Raw genomic sequence first — 19,761 nt, forward strand, 5'->3', positions numbered from 1 at the left:
CATATTTGCTTAATGATTATGTGTGAAAGTGGAGGCCTGTATGTGGGGGTAAGGCTCTGTACAAATTCACAGCAAAGCTTTACTTAGTAGTCAAGAAAGTTATTTCTTGCCCTGGATGGTGTAGCTCAGTGGATTGAGCACAGGCTGCAAACCAAAGGGTCGCAGGTTCAATTCCCAGTCAGGGCACATGCCTGGGTTTGCAGGCCTGGGGCCCCAGTAGAGGGTGCTCAAGAAGCAACCACACATTGATGTTTCTCTCCCTCTCTTTCTCCTTCCTTCCCTTGCACTCTCTCTAAAAATAAATAAATAAATAAAATCTTTTTTAAAAACTACCTTAAAAAAAGAAAGTTATTTCTCAATCAGTGGCATCCAAGGGTCACAGGAAATGAGATTTAAGAACTTGCGAATGATTGATAGCATTAAAATGCTTTCTAAATGGGCTATATGTTTTATTAGATGAGGGATAAGGCACTTTGAAAACAGAAAATAGGTAGCAAAATTCCAGTAAAGAATTGGGGTTTCCACCAAGAAGAATAATAGATATTCTATTAGTGGCAACATCCCAGTTGCTCAATTACTCAATTACTTGCAATAATTAGGAAGGGGGGCAGATTGAATTGCATAAAAGGCTGAATTACATAATACTTTTTTATGCAAAAGATGTGTTTCCTACATCCTGGCCTGGTGGGTGTCCTGCTTTCATGAATGAAGAGGAGGATCTGTGTTGGCACACCAGAGCCCCAACCTGAGACCCTTTGGTATGCATTTTATGAATTTTTAAAAATATTCCTCAAGAATTGCTGTGTAGCCCTGACGGGCATGGCTCAGTTGGTTGAGTGTCATCCTGCAAAGCTTGAGATCAGCGGTTCAATTCCCTGTCAGGGCACGTGCTTGGGCTGCAGCCTGGTCCCTGTTGGTTGGGAAGCATGCAAGAGGCAACAATCGATGTTTATCTCACACATCGATGTTTCTTTCTTCCTCCCTTCCCCTCTCTCTAAAAGTAAAGAAATAATTTTTTAAAAAGAATTGTTGTATATACTATGGATTTGGTTTAAGAGATCTTTCCTGTGGTTGGCACAACCTTTGAACTGACCACCAGGAACTGGGCTTCCAAATGTACGATGTTTTGGTGTGTATAAAGTTAGGGGGATTAAAAAGCAAAATGCATAATAAGAATGCCAAGATTAATCCTTACAGTCATATTGGATTTTTTTTAAGAAGCTGTCTTCTGTAACATCTGATGGATTAGAATAAGCTTGCCAAATGTTCAATAGCCCTGAAAATAAATTCACGACACCAAGATCAACTTAAAATCCAGATAGTTCGCTAAATAACCTAGTGGTTAGAAACGCTACAGGCTATGCACATTTGGATTGTTTCTTTGTCACCTTCACTAGTTATTTCCAATGTAATTAAAACGCCTCTAAAATTAAATTCCTAACATAATCAGCAGCCCATTGCCAAGACTGTGAGGCTTTTTCAAGATGCAATTAGAGTGAGGCTAAGTCAGGTGAATGTCAGGAATTATCAGTACACATGGGCAAGCCCCTGAAAATGAGCAATTACTATCATATGTCACATTTTTCATCTCCTTTGCAACAAGGTTACATAAAAAGAAGTGGAGGGTGTCTTAATGGCCTCAGCTGCCATTTGTGTGTATACATAAATTTATGTGTTGTAACCTGATGTGCATTCATGCCTGCAAATTACACTTGAAAGAAAACTAACAATGTCAACTCCTGCTGACATTAAACAGTGGGAGGTTTTGTACAGGATTCCAGATTTTCCTCTGTAGCATCTGTGTATAAGGCATTTCTTTCCATTTATTTCATCTTATGATCCTCCTCGCTCATGAGAGAAAAAGGAAGTCAATGTGGGTAGATATCTTTTTCTTTCCTTCAAGTCAAAAGACACACTTGGATTTTTTTTCTTTCTTCAAATGTTTTCTTTAAATATATTTTTTAAACCAAAGTCTCAGCTAGTGATATTTTGCTGTTATAAAGACTACCCTTTTCATCCTGTTTCTTCATGTTCTGTGGTATCAATCCCAGCTCATAATTATTTTTCTCCCATTTAGCCACAAGGTGTAAATTTGCTGACTGAAAAGGCGTGCTCTAACAGTTAATCTCAATGCAGGTCCAAAGGCTGAGCTGGTTGCCCTGGATGATTTCCCCGGGGGATTGTTCTGTATAATGTGAGGCCATTTGTTGAGCTGTCTGATGTGGAAGAAGAAAAAATGAAAGGACCTGCCAGGCAGAAACGGGATCATACAGTGCCTTTAAGACCAGAAAGGGAAATCAAAGGGCAATTTCAGGTCCACTCCAGTTCCCCAAGCATGTGCCTAGGAACTAGGGAATCGGGATTTTTTTTAATTAGTGTTTTAAGAAAAGTCACTGAGAGGGAGCCCCAAGTCAGGGGATTATGGCAAATTTAGCAATACTGATAGGTGTGCTCAGAAATTACCACCAATCCAGAATGCTTCTGTAGGTGCCTGAGAGTTACTAATTCTTCAAGGATCTACAAAAATGTTTGGAACCAGAAGAAAAAATATACATTGATGTTGATTCTAAATCCAAAAAGATATCTAAATATTTAATTGAATGTTTACAAAATGTTTAATATCAACTTAAGTATTAAACTTAGTCTTCTTAAAAGTGACATGTGAAAATGAATTATGGATTCATTTTTCTCACTTTTCAAGGTTTTGAGCAAGCCAATCATAAGTTAAATGAATTGCATATAGCCAATAATGTGAAAATTTTTATTTTTACATGGACATGTATAGTTTAGGTGGGATGTTGGGGTCCCTTAATGTTCTTTGTTGGAAGTGTGTGGTAGGACTAGAAAAAGAGAGCCGAGGGCCGCCGAAGGTTTTAGAACAGCTCTGCACTTGTCCTCTCACCTCCGGGTGTGTGATTATCCTTGAAGATGCAGAGCAGCTAAGACTGTAATGGGAAGACCAGAAGGCGAGCCAGGGGGAATGGTTCTAGTTTTTTCTTACTGTGTGCAGTCATACTTGAGATGAAGTCACCAAGGTAGTAGTCTTAGCGTGAGGAAATTCACAACATCATTGGAAAGATCACAGGAAGGTGCCCCAGCTCTTTCAAAGAGGGAGTGATCGTACTAAGCTGGGGAAGTGAGGCTGTCCAGGTGGGGAGTGTTAGTAGAATTGCATTGCCACCTTTTCTGAGTTGTGTTCTCTCCCAACAGCCCCTCACATGCCCCTGTGTTTAGTCAACTTTTTCCTCAACCTAACGGGGATACCCATCCTTAGCATGAAAAACTTGAAGTGGTAGGAGTAGGAAAAAGGGCAGGTCATCTGAATTCCATGTGTAATGATCCTAGTCTAATTCAGTGGCCTTACTTCTTCAGGCTTTCTTTACTTTTATTGACCACATGCAAGGCAATGAATGCTGACTCCCTTCAAAAGACGAGGGAATGACACTTTCTTGTAATCCTCCTAGCAATTACCACTAATAGAAGTTTGGTATAACTCTTGCAGAGTTTTTTTACATATACCAAATTGTGATTTTTAATAAAATGAGATATAAATAAGGTTTAATTTCTTTTTACTTAACAGTATATGTTAGATATGTTTCCATGTCAATACATGTGTACTCACTTCATTCATTTTAATGACCACATGGTATTCCACTTCATGGCTGGGCCTTAACTGATCTAACTGCCTCCTATTGCTGGACATTTGGCTGCCCATTCAAGTTTGATCTTTCAGGAAATGTACCATGTGCCTAAACAAACCATCATATATTAGTGAGAAATATGCACTCTTGGCCCCCTGTGTTGGCATAATCCTTCCCAGGAGCAAAAAGAACCAAATATTTCCCTATATGAATGATTGTTCTTAAATGTAAAACCTACATGTGATTCATTGTTTATTTACTTACTTGTCTTTTTTTTTTTTTTGCTTTTTTGTCTTACGCAGTCATCTACAGCCAGGGACAAGGATGAACCGACACTACCGGTAGGAAGCAGTGGCCTTGTCTGTACCTGTTCATGTGACTGTGGAGAGTGGAGGGTGGGGGCGGGGGAGGGCGAGGGGCTCACTTGCTCAACAAGTCACCCCTTCCCTTGGAATACTTAAGTGGGCTAATCTGCTGCTGTGTGTGTATGCTCCAGCCTACAACTAGTGTCAGCTGAATTCTGACACTCACTGACAAACTATCTCTGAGACTAGGTTTCATAAAGTCAGAGTTCTCTCTTTCATTTGGCATAAACTTTTTTAGGAGTTGAAATGGTGAAGTAGTCCCAAATTGTATTCCAGGGGATGTTGAGCTGACATTTAGGAACAGTGGCTGGGTGGGGCGGTCGGTTGGGGGGTGTCTAATGCCTCATAGCTCTTCTCTGTATATCTGCACGCACCTAATTTTTGCTTGGAAATTTCTTTTGGTTCTGTAAAAAGAAATGCTGCATGAGATACACACACACACACACACACAAATACCCAAAAGAATGCTTTAAGTTTTTTAATAGAAATAATCCTTTGCTAATGAAGATCTCCAAAGCAGAGTTCTTCCAGTTTATCACAGTAAGAACTGTAGTAATAGTGGTCATGGCCAATTATTAACAATAAGCACATGTTTCAGTTCCTGTCCAATTAACACATCCCATTTTGTACTGTGAAGCATGACAAAGAAATGACCTTCAGAGTTTTTGTGTTCAGCCATTAAACAATGATTACATTTCCAATCTATTCATTTCTCTTAACCTTGCCCCTAAAATATTTTGAACCTTAACCATCTGAATCAAATAACACTATTTATTTTAAATTGTTACAGATTTTTAAGGCAGAAGGATGAGGAATGAAAATATGTACGGTCCCATCCTTCCTCCTCCAGTGCTGAAAGCAAAGATTTACGGCATTCACTGAGAGTCTATAGGACATGCCAGGTCAAATGCTGGCGTAGGGGTACAGACCCAGTTTTCTTCCCTGAGGAGCTCATGATCTGGCTCACCACTGAGACACCAGTAATCCCCCCTGATTTTTCTCCAAACTCTGTAGAGCGGGGAACATAATTTCTAGTAGAATATCAATTATAATAAAGTCACACTAAGAAATCCCTATATCGCCATGTACTTCATACTGACATTTTACACATACTTCAAGCTTAGTACAGATTTCATATTTGTCTCCAAACTTGCAGACTATAATCATAAGTTAATAAGTATTCTTCAAAGTGAGGATCCATGGGCAATAGTTCAGAAATGCTGTCCAAGTTCACCGAGTTAACCTGATTTTTTTTTTTTACTTAGTGGTGTAATGTATATCTTAAAACTCTAAAGGTGGTTTTGTCTAGGGTGTAGCACTGTCCAAGATATTGATCATGGGACTTTTCTGGGGAAGCACCCTGTGGATCTGAAGTATGACGGACTGCTTTTGGAAAACCCTACATTGCAGAGGGTTGGAAGACAGTAAGAAACAGTATTCTGTTTGTACCTGACCCCAGAAAAATATCATGCCAAGATTTTGGACCAAAAGTTCAATAAGAAATTAATTTCCTCGCATTATGTTACCCATCTGTAGAGCATGGCCTCTGGAGCATCCTCCCCTGGGATAACCAACACAAAATCAGTCACAGGGGGAGAAAACCATTCTCATGCAGGATAAATATCTGACAGTGCAGACAGTTGGGGTTTTTTTAGATTGTCTGTTTTTAAAGATTTAAAAAAAGAGTTTATTGGTAACCTTACCTCTAGAGGTTCATTATTCCTCTCTTACCTGTCAGTTTCATTTGTGTGCCCAAAGGATCACTCTAGTAGGATTCTATGCAAGAGAACCCCCCGCCTTGAAGTTAGAAGTCTGCTCTATAGATTTATTGTAAGTGCTTCTCTCTCTTTAAAATTACACTTAACGCAGACCATAGGGCTTCATGGATTAGAGCTCTGGTCCAGGGAAGAGAAGAAGAAACCCAGAAGCTGTGCAAGGTGTTCCTTTGGGGAGCAAGGAGAAAACATTATCACCTCTGTCATTTACTTTCTATATTATTCTTCATAATTTCCATTTTTCAAATGTTCTATAATATGTATGCTCATATTTAGTATGGGTGTGGTTATAGATACAGATACAGATATGGATGCATACATATATACATACATACTCAAAATTTTACTAATAGGTTATACAATCCAAACATTTTAGAAACTACCCACTGGTTTGGATAACAAATTTTGAGAGAGGCAAACTTGAGATCCAGTCCTCTATCCTCCATTTTTTGTCTGTGTGAATTGAACATCTCATTTAATTTCCCTGAGACAAAGTTTCCTCATCTGTCTAAAGGGAAAAACAACATTGTCTAGTTCATTTGGTTCATTTTGAGAATGAGATAAACTAATGGAAGTGAAGCATATAGCACATCAACTAGTATTTACTAAGCTCTAAAAAATGGTAGCAATTTATTTAGTAGGAAAGGATGTGAGAAAGCCATTCCTTTGGGGAATTTGAAATGTACCTTGAAAACCTTTGATCACACACAAGTGTGTGATCATGTGACAGAAACAAGTGACCACCAGACAAGGTGAGGACCCTATCTGCAATTGCCCTCAGTTTCAGGGAACTAACAGCATCCCATCTGGTTTTTCTGCTCAGACCAAGCCACGTCTCCAGCGAGGTGGAAGCTCTGCGTCTCTCCACAACAGCCTCATGAGGAACAGCATCTTCCAGCTCATGATACACACTCTCGACCCGCTCGCTGAAGGTAAACATCAGACTTTAGTTTGGGAGCTTGTTTAGAGGTAGGGGAAAGAGGACACATTTCTCTTCATAAAACATGTTTACATTTCCATCACACAAGCCTGCCAATGTCCTTGCATTTAGCATCTTCCAGAGGAAGCCCTGTGCTTTCTCTGCAACAGCTCAGTTCATGATCAGAGACTTTTGTACCAAGAGTAGAATATGACATCCACGTATGTTTTGATTCTGTCTTTTGATTTCTCCAGCATAAATGCAGTTTGTTATGAGACAGAGAAAACAAAAAGGTTTCTCTCCATTCCAGCTAGAGTGACAGTTTTTTTTCATTATCCTTCCTACATTCCAAAATAAAGTTTTATACTAAGGTAAATTGTGCATCTTTAAAAGAGAGAAAAAGAGAAAAAAGAATTCATGCCTTAGGAGGGCCAAGAGGAGTTTTAGGAACGATGTTCTAACAATGTTCACTGCTGAACATTGATATTCTATTGATTCTTTGGCAATGGGAGAGTGGGAGGTGAGCTTCTAAGCATCTAAAGAGCTCTCTTTAAGGTAAGTGCTTAGGAACAGTCGCTGGAGACCTGAAAGGCCTGACTCGCCTTTTCAGGAAATCACATGAAACATCCCAAACTCCAGTTTTGAGTTCTTCCAGTCTTAGTCATTCACAATGAAGACAGATACACCAAGTTTCTTAAACTGTATAACTATCCTTAAAAAAATAATTTTGGGGGTAGATAGATATCTGGTGTATCAAATTAATATCAGAGTTAGGTCACTAGCAAGGAGTTCACACGTCACCAAGTCTGTTCTCACTTCATCCGTGGACCTTATATTTGGGCCTGATATTACACAGGGACTAATAGCCTGGGAAAGAGGTCTCTGCCACTGAATAAACACGTGGGATGAAAGTGTCAAACCATGTCACTTAAATCAGAGCTCTTACCCAATATAAAGCTTTGCTAAATAATGTCAGAGGTACAGGCAATTCAGAGGTTCAGATGAAGTAAAGAAAACTCTAGGACCTCAAGAACGGCTCCCCAGGTCCTAGCTCCCCTTGACACACACCACTTCTCCAGAATAAAAGGGGAGGATAAAGGGTCACTTGTCATTGTGGAGTTTTTCAATAATAAAAAATTATTTTGTACCCCAGAGGGTTGTATAGTTGACGTGATGTTCTCCAAGGAACCCTGGTTCATAGACCCTGACTTCTATTTACTTAGTAGTCAGACACATCCTAAATATTATTACTGTGTTTACCCAGACGCCCGCCTGACAAGGAAATTAGACCTGGTCACTAGCCTTCTCTTCCTTCTCCCAGGCACACCCCCAGAGAAGGGGGCGAAGGGATCACAGGTCAACTTCCTCCCAGCCACTGAGCAGTTGTGTAACTTTGGGCAAGTTACAGTCTCTCTAGCATGTACTGGGTTTCTTCATCTATAATAATTGTCAGTTACCTCTCTTTAGCACTTCACAGTTGACAAAGCATTTTCACACCTATAAATTTATGCTTCATAATAACGCTTCATAGATAACATTATTCTAATCACATAAAACATTATACCACCAAAACTTCTCAAATGTATCTACTGCTTTTTCTGCCTGTATTTTATTCCAAGCCATCTTCATTGCTTGCCTGGATTTCTAGCTTCCTAACTGGATTTCCACATTCTCCACTGCTTTCTTCTTGTATATTTTCCACAGAGTAGCCCAAGTAACCTTCTTAAAAAGTAAATAGAATTATGTCACTCCTACTTATAACCTATAGTGGCTTCCCATGGCTTTTAGGAAAATTGTGAAATACTGGCCATGGTCACAATCTGCCCCTTTCTCCAAACTCAATTTGACTCACTTTGCTTTAGCCACATAGGCCTTTTTATCCTAGAACAGGTACTTCTTTTCTGCTTCAGGGTCTTTGCATAAACTACCTAGAATACTTGTCTCCCTCACCTCTTCTATTTTTCCTGCTTTGTCCTAGCCATCTACAGCACTCTGTCTAAATAACACTTCCTGACCATTGAGTATAAATCAGGGCCCTCACTCCTCATCTCTTAATGCACCCTTTAATTTTTTTATTGCTCACATTACAATTTGTGTGACTATTTGTTTATTGCCTGTTACCCCCAGGATACAGTAAGTTTCTCAAGAGCAGGAACTCTGTTTTATTTATTAGTTGTCCCAAAGGTCTAGCAGAGTGCCTGGCATATAATAGCTACTAAGGCTCAGAAAGATTAAACAAGTTGACCAAATTCATGCCTTTGACCTGATATTGACTCAGTTTCAAAGCCCTCTAAAGTCTCATGGGTTTAAGATTGTATCTTGGTTATTTTGAGCCACTATCTTTTTCACCCCATCTTTGTCAAAGGCCATGGGAGAAATGAAAAAAACTATTTTAGCTGCTCCAACTCGATTATGAGCAGACAACTGATTATATTTATTTTTAACAAGGTGGTGTTATATAATAATTAAGACAACAGACTCCAAAGCTAAACTTTCTGGGTTCAGATCCTAGCTTGGCATTTACTAGCTGTGTGACCTTGAACAAGTTTTTTAAGCTTTCTATACCTCAGTTCCCTCATCTCTAAAGTCAGGATGATACAGAATTATGGCTACATCACAAGGTTGTTATAAGTATTAACAAAGTGAAATATGGGAGGGTGGGACTGGTTGAAAGAAGGTAAAGAGATTAGACAAAGAGCATATATTCATTACCCATGGGGATGAACAACTGTGGGAAGGTGGGGGCTGGAAGAAGGGGTGCAAAGGGAGAAACTGCAAAAGCATAACCAATAAAACCTTTTTAAGTGAAATATATAAAGCGTTTAACACCATGTCTAGCAGACTGTAAGTATCACACAAAGGTTTAAAGCTATTCTGTCATTTTGAAAAATAATGCAGCATATGATTTTTTAATTCAAAATATTCAAAAGGCTATGGTGAAAAATAAGTTTTTATCATTTGTCAACCCCCAATTTTCTTCAGTCCTTCAATTCTCCCCAAAAGAAACCACAGTTACCAATTTCTTGGGGCTTCTTCCAGAGATACCCTATGCATACACACCCCTGTCGTGTCTGTTTTAGACCTTGCCCACAGGTCTCAATCTAAATTTCTCTGCTTTCTGTTTGAGGTAGTTTAGTTTCTGGTAGGACCTTTTTTTGTCTTTTCTGTTTCTTGAGAGATGTTGTTTTATATCCGTGAGATGAGAGAGAGTGAATCTGGGCTGTGTCAGAGTTGGGCCATCAGTGATTTGGGGGAACACCTGGCAGTTATAGGGGCTGCACTGCATTAAAGTGTTTGCTGTATCAATATGTGCCTTCTGGATCCGGGCGCCCGCTGTGAAAGTGAAAGCGCCTCCTGAAAGACATGGAATGCTCCGATGGTGCGAACCGGAGAGAATGCTGAGAGCCATAATCAGCTCTGGACTTGAGTGATTAGAATATATGGAAAGCAATTCAATGCTTTAAAATTGTTCCACAGCACACAGCCAAGAAAACAGATTGCTCTGGTATTTTTCCCCCAAAATTCGCAATCATTTTCCATTCCAAGAACAGCCAAAAAATTAACCCCACTCCTCTCAGAAATAGTCATCTCTATTTTAGTTTGCATCTAATCATTTGAATTCACATGTCCTCATGCCAAACTGTCACCTTAACAATGTAGAGCGTGCTGGTTACATCACCAACTTGATGGCATAAACAAGGCAGCAGCTTCCCTGTTGCACTAAAGGACAGTTCATTCGTGTTCATGGCGTCCACCAAGCTCAGCAGTGCACTGTGGGGCATACGGTCAGTATTCACAAAGTGAAGTTTTCAACTTCATTGAAAACATCATCTAGGGCAGATGGCCCATTGAAAGACACTTCCCTTTGTCTCATCTGTGCCCCTCAGGTGTTTTTGTCTTCCAAACCCATGTTGAGTCCTTGCCAAAAGCTTTAATTGATGGTTGATTCAGCCGCTGAGCCTGAGTCACAAGATCTAGCAATGTTCGTTTCAGTTGTCTATTGATATGTAACAAAGCACCCAAGACTTAATAGCTTAAAACCACCACCATATTTATTACTCATGATCTCATGAATCAGAAATCTGGGCAAGGATCGGTGGGCAATTCATTTGTTTCATCTGATATCAATCAAGGTCATTTGGTGTTATTCAGCTAGTAGATGGACAGGTTATGGCCCTGTGGGGCCTCACTCACATGTCTCGCACCTTTGTAGGCAAAGCTACAAGGGTGTGCTCAGTTGCACCCTTCTGACTCTTCATATTGTCTCAGGGCCTTTCCACATGGTTAGGCTGCCTACATGGCAGCTAATGGTTCCAAGAGCAAACCCTCCAAGAAACTCAGGAGAAGCTGCAGAACTTTCAATGGCCTAGCCTGGGAAGTCCCAGAATGTTACTTCTACTGCATTCTATCAGTCAAGCAGTCATGAAGGCCAGCCCAGATTGAAGGAGAGAAGGAGACTCCTCTTCTCAATGGGAAGATACCAAAGAATGCAAAATCACCTTTAATTTAAGCCCATCTGTCTCAGGGACACACATCACTCATCGGTTCACCTGTTAACTATTCATTAGTGTGCTCTGGGCAGACCACATTGGATTGAAGGGACAAAGCCATGGGCAGCCTGCCTCGGGTAAAGGTTTAGTTCAAATGAGGCTGAGCAACAGCTTTCCGGGGCCCCAAGATTTTGGACAGGACATTGTTTGTGAAAAGAAGGAATCTGCTTAAGGCTCATGTAAATGGTTGGAATAAAGATTCTGTTCTTTATAAGAAAGCCCTGGAGAACTAGAGTATCAGTCTTTGAGATCACAATATGGCTATCTGAACTGCTCTTTCTAATAAATTTAGAGTCCCATGTTGATTTTAATGCTTTCTCAGACAAGCCATTATGCTTATCCAGGTATACATCTTTATGAACTTAAAACAAGGACACTGGATGTAGCACTTTTGCAGTGAGAAGTAGCTTCTACTATCAATTTGTCTAATAATAGTAGCACCAAGTAGCATTTGCAGAAGGCTTATAGTCCAGGCACTATGGCTGAGTGCTCTACATAAACCTCCTCATTTAATCCTTACACTAGCCCTACTCCATTATTCAAAGAATGACATGGATGTATAAAGAAGAGGTGTGTTGCCTCACTAAGTGACACAAGAAGTAAATGGCAGAGCCAGAGTTTGAACTTGTATCTGTCTGACTCAAAGTCTATGTTCATAATCCTTATGCTACTCAGCTGCCTCTGTGGCCTCCTATCCAACTCAGTGTTCCTTGTTCTCCTGGTGTACTCACCAGCTTAAATACCAGGAGACTTGATCTGTCCCCGGAACAATTATACATTCAATCTGTAAGACGTGAATTTCCCATATATAAGCCTTTGCAGCAAGACCTGTTGTAGCCTTAGCTCTCCCATCATGTTCCCCACACCCGGAATTGCAGCACTGCTCATGAGTCCCCAGTGCACCTCCTTCTTATCTCTTGGATTTTCCTCAAGCACTTGAAGTAACTACTGACCCACCTATCCAGAATGTCACGAATACTAACCTACACAGGAAAAGGAACCCCATAGCCAACTCTGCAACTCTGGCAGAACTCAGTGACTGGGTGATGACAATGGAGATACTGATGTGGGAACAGAACAGGTGGAATAGCATTAGAGTTTGGCCATGTAGCTACATGGTCAGCATGTGGTCTAAGAATCAGACTGCCTGGGTTCAGATCCTTGCTCATCCTCTTGCTATGAGACCTAGAGCAAGTTTCTGAACCTCATTGGGCCTCAGATTTTTCCACTTGTAAATGGGATGATAGTACCACCAGCATAAGTTCATGATTGCTATTACTCAGCCTTTTAGGGCCATGGTCTCTTCATCTGCAAAAGGTAATAATGATAGGTCCACCATCAGAGGCTTATGGTGAGTATTCAATACAATAATCCCCAAAAAGTATATAGTTACCACTCAGTGACTGTTGACAATGATTTTTCAGTTAAAATTGTGTTCAATGTCATACAATAAAATCCAACTACATGGTCCAACTTAATAGTTTTTTTAGACTTTATTTTTAGAGCAGTTTTAGGTTTACAACAAAGTAACCAGGAAAGGAGGTACAGAGATTTCTCATATACTCCCTAACCCCACACATGCATATCCTCCCCTGTTATCAAAACCATACACCAGAATGGTACATTTTTTAAGAAGGATGAACCTACATTGACACACCATAATCACACAAAGTCCATAGTTTATGTTAGTGTTCATTCTTGGTGTTGTACATTCCATGAGTTTGGAAAAATGTATCCATCTTGCAATATTATACAGAGCATTTCCACTGCCCTAAAACCCTCTGTGCTCTTCCTGTTCATCTCTTCCTTACAACCTCCCAAATCACTGGTCTTTTTACTATCTCCATAGTTTTGCCTTTTCTAGAATGTCATATACTTGGAATGTCCTATAGCATTTTCAAATTAGCCTTAACAGTTTTTTTTTGGGAGGGGGAGTGTATTTTTCTTATTCAACAAGAAGCCCAATAGTAAACAGTCCAAGGCCGGTAACACAGCTCCACCCTGCCCCTAGGGACCCAGTCTCCTGTTTTTTCATTCTTTCTTCCAGAGTATGTTTCTCTAATTCTCATCCTCATCCTCATAGGATGGCAGCTGCTTCCCCTATCCTACCTGTATGGAAGGAGAAGACAATGCAGCTGCATTTTTTATCAGGAAAAGCTTTGTGTTCCCAGAGGCAGACTTCTACTTCCATCACATGAGCCAAAATGGGGCTGTATAACCACCCTGACTTCCAACAGAGCCAGCGCTGGGCACTCCACCTCCCCAGACATGGAACTCCATGGTAGACCCCAATGAAGGTCAAATGTGTTCCCCTCTTCTTCCCATCCCTAGTAACCTCCATCCTGTCTTCTCAAACCCCAGGTTTACAGGGAGGAGATGTGATTTTCCCCTTCTTTCTCCCTTTTAAAGGGCTCTCTGCTGGCACATGAATCCAATTTTTATACAGTAGCCCTGAATACTTCCCCAGAAAAGGCATGCCCTAAAACTTGTCATCTAAGAACCCTAGTTTCCCTAAAACACAATGAAATTATGCCTCACCTCTGCTCAAAACCATCTCACCAATAGTAAGAGCTCTAGTATTTACAGTGGCCCTAAAGCCTCCTGTGACCTGCCTCTCTACCTTCCTCTCTCTGTCTCTCTCCTCTTTCCTTCATCTCTGTTTTACTGTACTCTACCCCCTCCTTCCTACTTTCTTCTTCTCTCTCAGCACTGCTCTCTTTCCTCTCATGCAGTCATTCCCTTTGCTTCACTTCTCTGGCTGCCTAGCAGCCCCTTCTCACAAACTCCAATCATACTCCTGCCTCAGGGCTCTGCATATGTCCCTTCCTCCCCCAGAGAACCAAATGGCTTCTACCTTCCCTTCCTTCAAATGTCACCTGATCAAAGAGGCATTACTCAATCAACCTTTGAAAAAGCAAAATCAAAACAATGATGATAAAACAGAGTTCTGGATCTCCCTTACTCTGCTCTATATTTCTCTGTAACACTTTTCACCATGAATGTATTTATTTGTTGTTTACCATCTGTCTCCACCCTTATATCTCCAACATGGTAGGACATGGGTCAGGCTCTAACCCCCACTCTGGGCCCAACATAAATGGGTTTCCATAAGTATTTGCTGAATGGATTGAATTAGTGCTTGCTTTTATAACTTTTCTGTTGGAGAACTGTATGTCTCTAGCCAGGTAGATTGTCTTAACCCTGTCAAAGGCTCTTTTGTTGTGACCAACAAAGTCTTATTTGGTTGATGATGGTCTGCACAGTGGTGAACAACAGTCACATCTGCAGTGGCCACCAATGTATCCCCAGCCTCTAGGACAGCACTGACATGAATTAAGTAGATGCTCAGTCAATATTTGCTGGATGATTGGATAAATGTGCCTGTGGTTCTGAAATTACTGCTACAGGGAGCAATGTTTGCTCTCTGCCTCTCATCCTCCTGAGTTCTCCTGTTCACTTCTTCCTTTTTTCTTTTCAAACTCTTTGTTCTTCTTTTACTTCGTTCCCTTTGACATACTGTCAGATCTTTTATTTATTGCATTTCATGGGCCTAGTTTTATATATTTAAAAAAATCACAAGATTCTAAGAGGTTTATTGTTTTAACTATTCATTTATTTTACAAGTTCAAACACCTGTAAAATAGTAGCTACCACATAATTTGGTATTAACTTGTGTTTAAGAAGGAAACTGCAAAAGAAGCTCTTCATTCTGTTTTATGGATCATTTCATTCTCTCTATAATTGTAGTAATTTCTCTTTCCTTGTAGATTTTCAAAATTTGACTTATATTTTCATTATAATAACAATTTTATTAGTAATAGCAACATTTAATTAATAAGTGAAATTTATACCTTAAGAAACACAGAAGTAGTAACAATACTTGCCTAGTGAGCCTGTAATTGAACTGAAGGATTATTTAACCACAGGGCTTGAGACAGTTTAGAACAGCATGTCCCCATGCTTGATATATAATTCCTTTGAGAGTATTTTTCATGACAAAACCATCATAATCATGTAATAAGGCATCTGAAAATGGCATCATACTGAGTGGGATACCTGTCTTATTTACTACTATAAAAACAGGAAAATTTCCCCATGGTAAATTCACTTCATGTTCTCAGCTGGTCTCTGCTGTGTTCACCTTATATCCAACATATTTGTGTTACATTCACATCGGTTGGGGGTATCCTGGGAGCATTTCTGAAGGACCGTTTTGCTCCCTCATTTCCCTCTTCAGCAGCTATTGTGACATCCTGATGCCATCTCTCCCGGTGCTTTATCAGTCTGGCTCAGGCAGGGGGATGTGAGCGGGCAGCTGCAGTGACCTGAATTCCAAAACATTTGATGGTAAAAGCCTCAAAAATGAGTAGCAAATATCTATTTTTACCATCTTTCCTGTATCCTAGATCATGTATTTTAAATATATATATATTTTTATTAACAGCAGAATCCCACTGATAAAGGAGTTCCTACAGGACAGAGTAAATCATTTTTATAAACTGTTAGAACTATTAAGGGTTCACTCACCAATAAATTTAATTTAAAAAGAAAAGTTTGCTCCTGTCAGATCTTTATCAGTGTGCCATACTTAATAGCCTTCCTCTAGACTAGAAATAACAGAATAGAACAAATACCCCACTCACAAATGGGAAAAAACCATAAAGTACCAAAGATTCACCCAAAGGAAATGTTTTAGAACTTTATGGCAAAACAATAAATAATTGTTTCTGAAGAACATACAAGAAAATCTAAGTAATTATTGACATACGACCAAGTTCTCCCCAAAGTAAACTCTAAGTGCAACTAAGTGAACTCTAAATCCTAACTGAAATTTTTTTAAAAAAGGTATCCATGGAATTTAACTCTATCTGTGAATTTAACTCTATCTGTAAATTTATGTGTAATAAGTAAGAAGAGCAAAGACTTTTCACAAACAAGAACAAAAAGGGGAAAGTATGCCAACTAGAGATCAAGATGTATAAAGCAGAGCAGCTTTTAGATGTTCTGGTCAAAGTATTTGGGAGGAAGGGAGAGAGGCAGCTGGGATCTCCCCAGAAAGGCCCCTTAGGAATAGGAATAAGGTGTGAGCATCAATGTGCTATAGACTGTGTTAACTGTTCCTGGTGAAGCACTGTGGGGGAAAGGAGAGGGGCTTCCTGGAGCACTAGCATCACCTGTGTTGAGGGGCCATGGCCATCTTTCCTGAAGGAGTGAAAGTACACATTGTGAATGCAGTTTCACATTATGACAAATGCAGATTCATAAACTGGATTAAGAACCATGACAGTGCTCGTACAGTGCTGAGCTTGGCAGTGGGTGCAGGGCAAGGTCTCGATGAGGTGAACTCTGTTCTCCAGACCTTGAGGAAAGTCATTGTGAGTGTGAATGCACAGGGAAGGGTCATCCAGAAAGCATTCCTGGAGAAAGTTAGCTTTGAGAGCAGTTCTCGAAGGAGGTGAAGAGTGTGGGCAGGGATAGGTGTGGAAATTTAAAGCATTGAACTAGATGGTTCAGAAAGACCCAAAACTACTACATATTTTGGCCCAACCAAAATGGGGACTCCTTTGAGATGAGCAGGCATGTGTCTGTTTGTCCTCTGAACTAACGTTCTAGCAGTCTCTCCTGTCAGGGGCACTACAGCACTGTGTGTATGTTTGTGTGTGTGTGTATATACCTTCTTTCTGTGTATGTGTGTGACTTACATATAGGAAGCCAGAGGCCTAAGAGGTGATGAAGAGGAAAATCAAGAGTGGAACTTTCTGGTGGCCTGGTCTGTGCCACATGCCTGATAGATGTCTCATAACTCTCTCTCAACAGTGGCCCTGGCAATTACTGTGTGTTTTCCTGGGATTTACTGGAAATTTTACCTCTGAGGAAACTGAGGTTCAAAGAGTGACATTACTTGCTCAGTCACCCAGCCTCTCAGTGCTTTGGAGCCTGAATGATTTTTACCCACAGAGGACTCTCCTCATAGCCACACATGTCCATCTTCTGTGTACATAGCCACCCACGTCTCCATTTTGTAAAATCCTTCCAGTTCTTTAGCATATACATTTAGTGTTAACTTGAAGCTAACACTAAGATTACACTTTAACTTGCATACTGGATTTATTTTTTACCTATCAAACAGAAGAACTTGTTACTTCCCCAGCTTGTACTTTTTTCATGTAATAGGCTTTTATGTCATAGTATGTTATATGAGGAATTATCAGAGACCATGCTCATTTTTTGCCTGGGAGGATGTCATCATGATGAAAAAGCTTTCCAACCAGGAATCAAGAACAAGATGGCTTCCTTCTCACTCATCTCCCAACAGCCTCATTGTCTATGTAAACATCCAGTCCTTGCCATTCTATGTTGAGGTGTTTTTGTGAGATTTTGCTGCATTTCTTTTCCACTTCACAGATTTTTTTATTTCTTTCATATGCTTCTATTTTCAAAAATGGCTTCAATATGAGCTTTCATAAATTGCCATTTGATCCCAGAAGAAAGTCATTTTCATGTCTATTTCATTCAAAATGTGGAGAAGTTGTCCCTGAATAGCAGTATTATAACCTTTCTTTCTATCCCAAATCATAGATCAGTTTAAATTAGCAAGAAAAATCTTGTATGCAACCTCAAGTGGAAAGTGAATAGGCAACAGGAGTGAAAATCTTCTCTTGGAGAAGAATAAAATCCAATCTACTGGTCAATGTTTTTAATAAGATGATAGTAGTTTAAATGACTGGGTAGAGGAAGGAAGGCTATTAATGCCTCTCATGGATCAAACACAGGGACATGTTAAAAAGCTCCTCTCTGGGGAATAGTAAAGCACTATACTCAGATTTGAACGTCAAAGATGGTTGAAATTGAATCTCTCTTTCTGTGCTGTACACATTATAAATATGTGTACACTTGGGGCATGAGAATGTAAATGGCTTTACTGAAAAAAATGCTTTTGAGTATGGGGATGGGTTTTCTTTTCCTCCCTCTCTCCTTCTTCATTTCTCTCTCTCTTTATCTCTCTCTGTCTCTCTCTCTTTCATTGTTATGAAGTAAAGGACACAAAGATATGTGGCAAAATAAATGATTTTGATGGTACTTGAGTATAAACATAGCACAAAGATGGAAAAAATACAAAGGAGCATCCACCAAGTTACAGCCCCATCTTTGTTCTGTTGAACATATCACGTGCTCAGAGACACAGTTAGAACTCCTTCAGAGGGGAGGACTCAGAGTTTCCAGAGACAAAGCGCAGCTGTCACAGGTACCAAAAAATGCAGGCAGCCACTGAAGCTGAAAAAGCACTTTCGTTTCACTATCGCCTGTCCATCCAGTGGATGCTGATATATACACACCAGCAGAGTGTGTACACCAGTCTTGGCCCGTCATTAGTTCTGTATAGGTGTTTGCCAAATAAATTGCTTCTAGGTGTTTTTTTAACCATCATATTTTTAGACAGTTTATAGTGGTTGAGTAGTAAGACAATGAATTATCTTCTGTATGTTTTTCCTTATAAAGAGGCCTGTTCACCAAGTGATTTTTTAAATCCTCCAAAGGCTGCCTATAAGATAACATGGGAATCTGGCTTTCATTTGAGCAAAGTTATCCTGAAGCTGTATAATTATAGTTTCTGTATGTACAAAGTCCTCCCATCCTTCATGCAATGAGAAGAAAATCAGTGTGAAATGGTACTTATTTCCTTCAAAAAAACCTCAATTTCACCTGGGTCCATAGCTTAAAGCTGACATTGGTCAGACTAAAACAAAATCCTTTCCAACATATTGATAAAAACCTAGAAAAGCAATTACTGTACTATTCTGTTTCTAGTCCTGCCAAAGCATTTGTATACTTGAAGGTTATAAGGCCCTGAGTCCTCCTACATCATCAGACCTCTGGTTCACTGGCAGGCATTGGCTATTTAATCTAAAGTGCATGATACACTTTTCTGTGAAACGTCTCTTAATCTTCTGCCCGATCTTTGTATCTTGGACTTTAAACTCACTGTATAGTCCCACTTTATACAATATGATATGTAAGTGGGAATAATAGTAGATGGATTTACACTTAAAAGCAGTGAAATTTAGTGGATTACATGAACATTCATTCTACTTTCAACTTGATCCTATAAATTCTTCGTAATTCTGGGTGAGTCTATTGTGGTAGGGATCCATGTATTCAGTAAAATGGCATCCTGGACAATACTCAAGTATAGAATAACACATAATTATAAGAATAATTTTAATTTTAATCACTTCTACATCAGGGGCACTAATTTCCTTTCTATCTCCCAGTCTTTTTTCCCTCAATTTCATTCTGTTCTCATATTCTCTTGCCTTCTCACACTTCTCTCTTTACCCCTTGCCCTTTTTCCTCCCTTGAAAGACTGGGGTTTTTTTTATTATTTGTTTCCTGTTCCCCTAGGACACTTTTCCTGTATGCTTTTCTGATACTGTTTGATGTTCAGTGCATCAGAGGGTGAAACTCAGCTGTGCTCACCCAATAGCCAGATATAATTTAGCACTGATTCTC

The 19,761-nt window shown here is 39.8% G+C and overlaps 1 protein-coding gene across 2 annotated transcripts in view; it reads left to right on the forward strand.

Annotated features, from left to right (window-relative positions):
- SLC24A2 (solute carrier family 24 member 2) overlaps positions 1–19,761 on the forward strand; it is a 260,455-nt gene that overhangs the window by 159,385 nt on the left and 81,309 nt on the right. For both annotated transcript variants that reach the window (XM_028524990.2, XM_028524996.2), the window contains exons 3-4: positions 3,944–3,982; positions 6,605–6,713. In XM_028524990.2, the coding sequence (XP_028380791.1) occupies positions 3,944–3,982; positions 6,605–6,713 (148 nt within the window). The remainder of the gene's footprint in view (positions 1–3,943; positions 3,983–6,604; positions 6,714–19,761) is intronic.

This window comes from Phyllostomus discolor, chromosome 3 (assembly GCF_004126475.2).
Source record: "Phyllostomus discolor isolate MPI-MPIP mPhyDis1 chromosome 3, mPhyDis1.pri.v3, whole genome shotgun sequence".
Taxonomy (NCBI): domain Eukaryota; kingdom Metazoa; phylum Chordata; class Mammalia; order Chiroptera; family Phyllostomidae; genus Phyllostomus; species Phyllostomus discolor.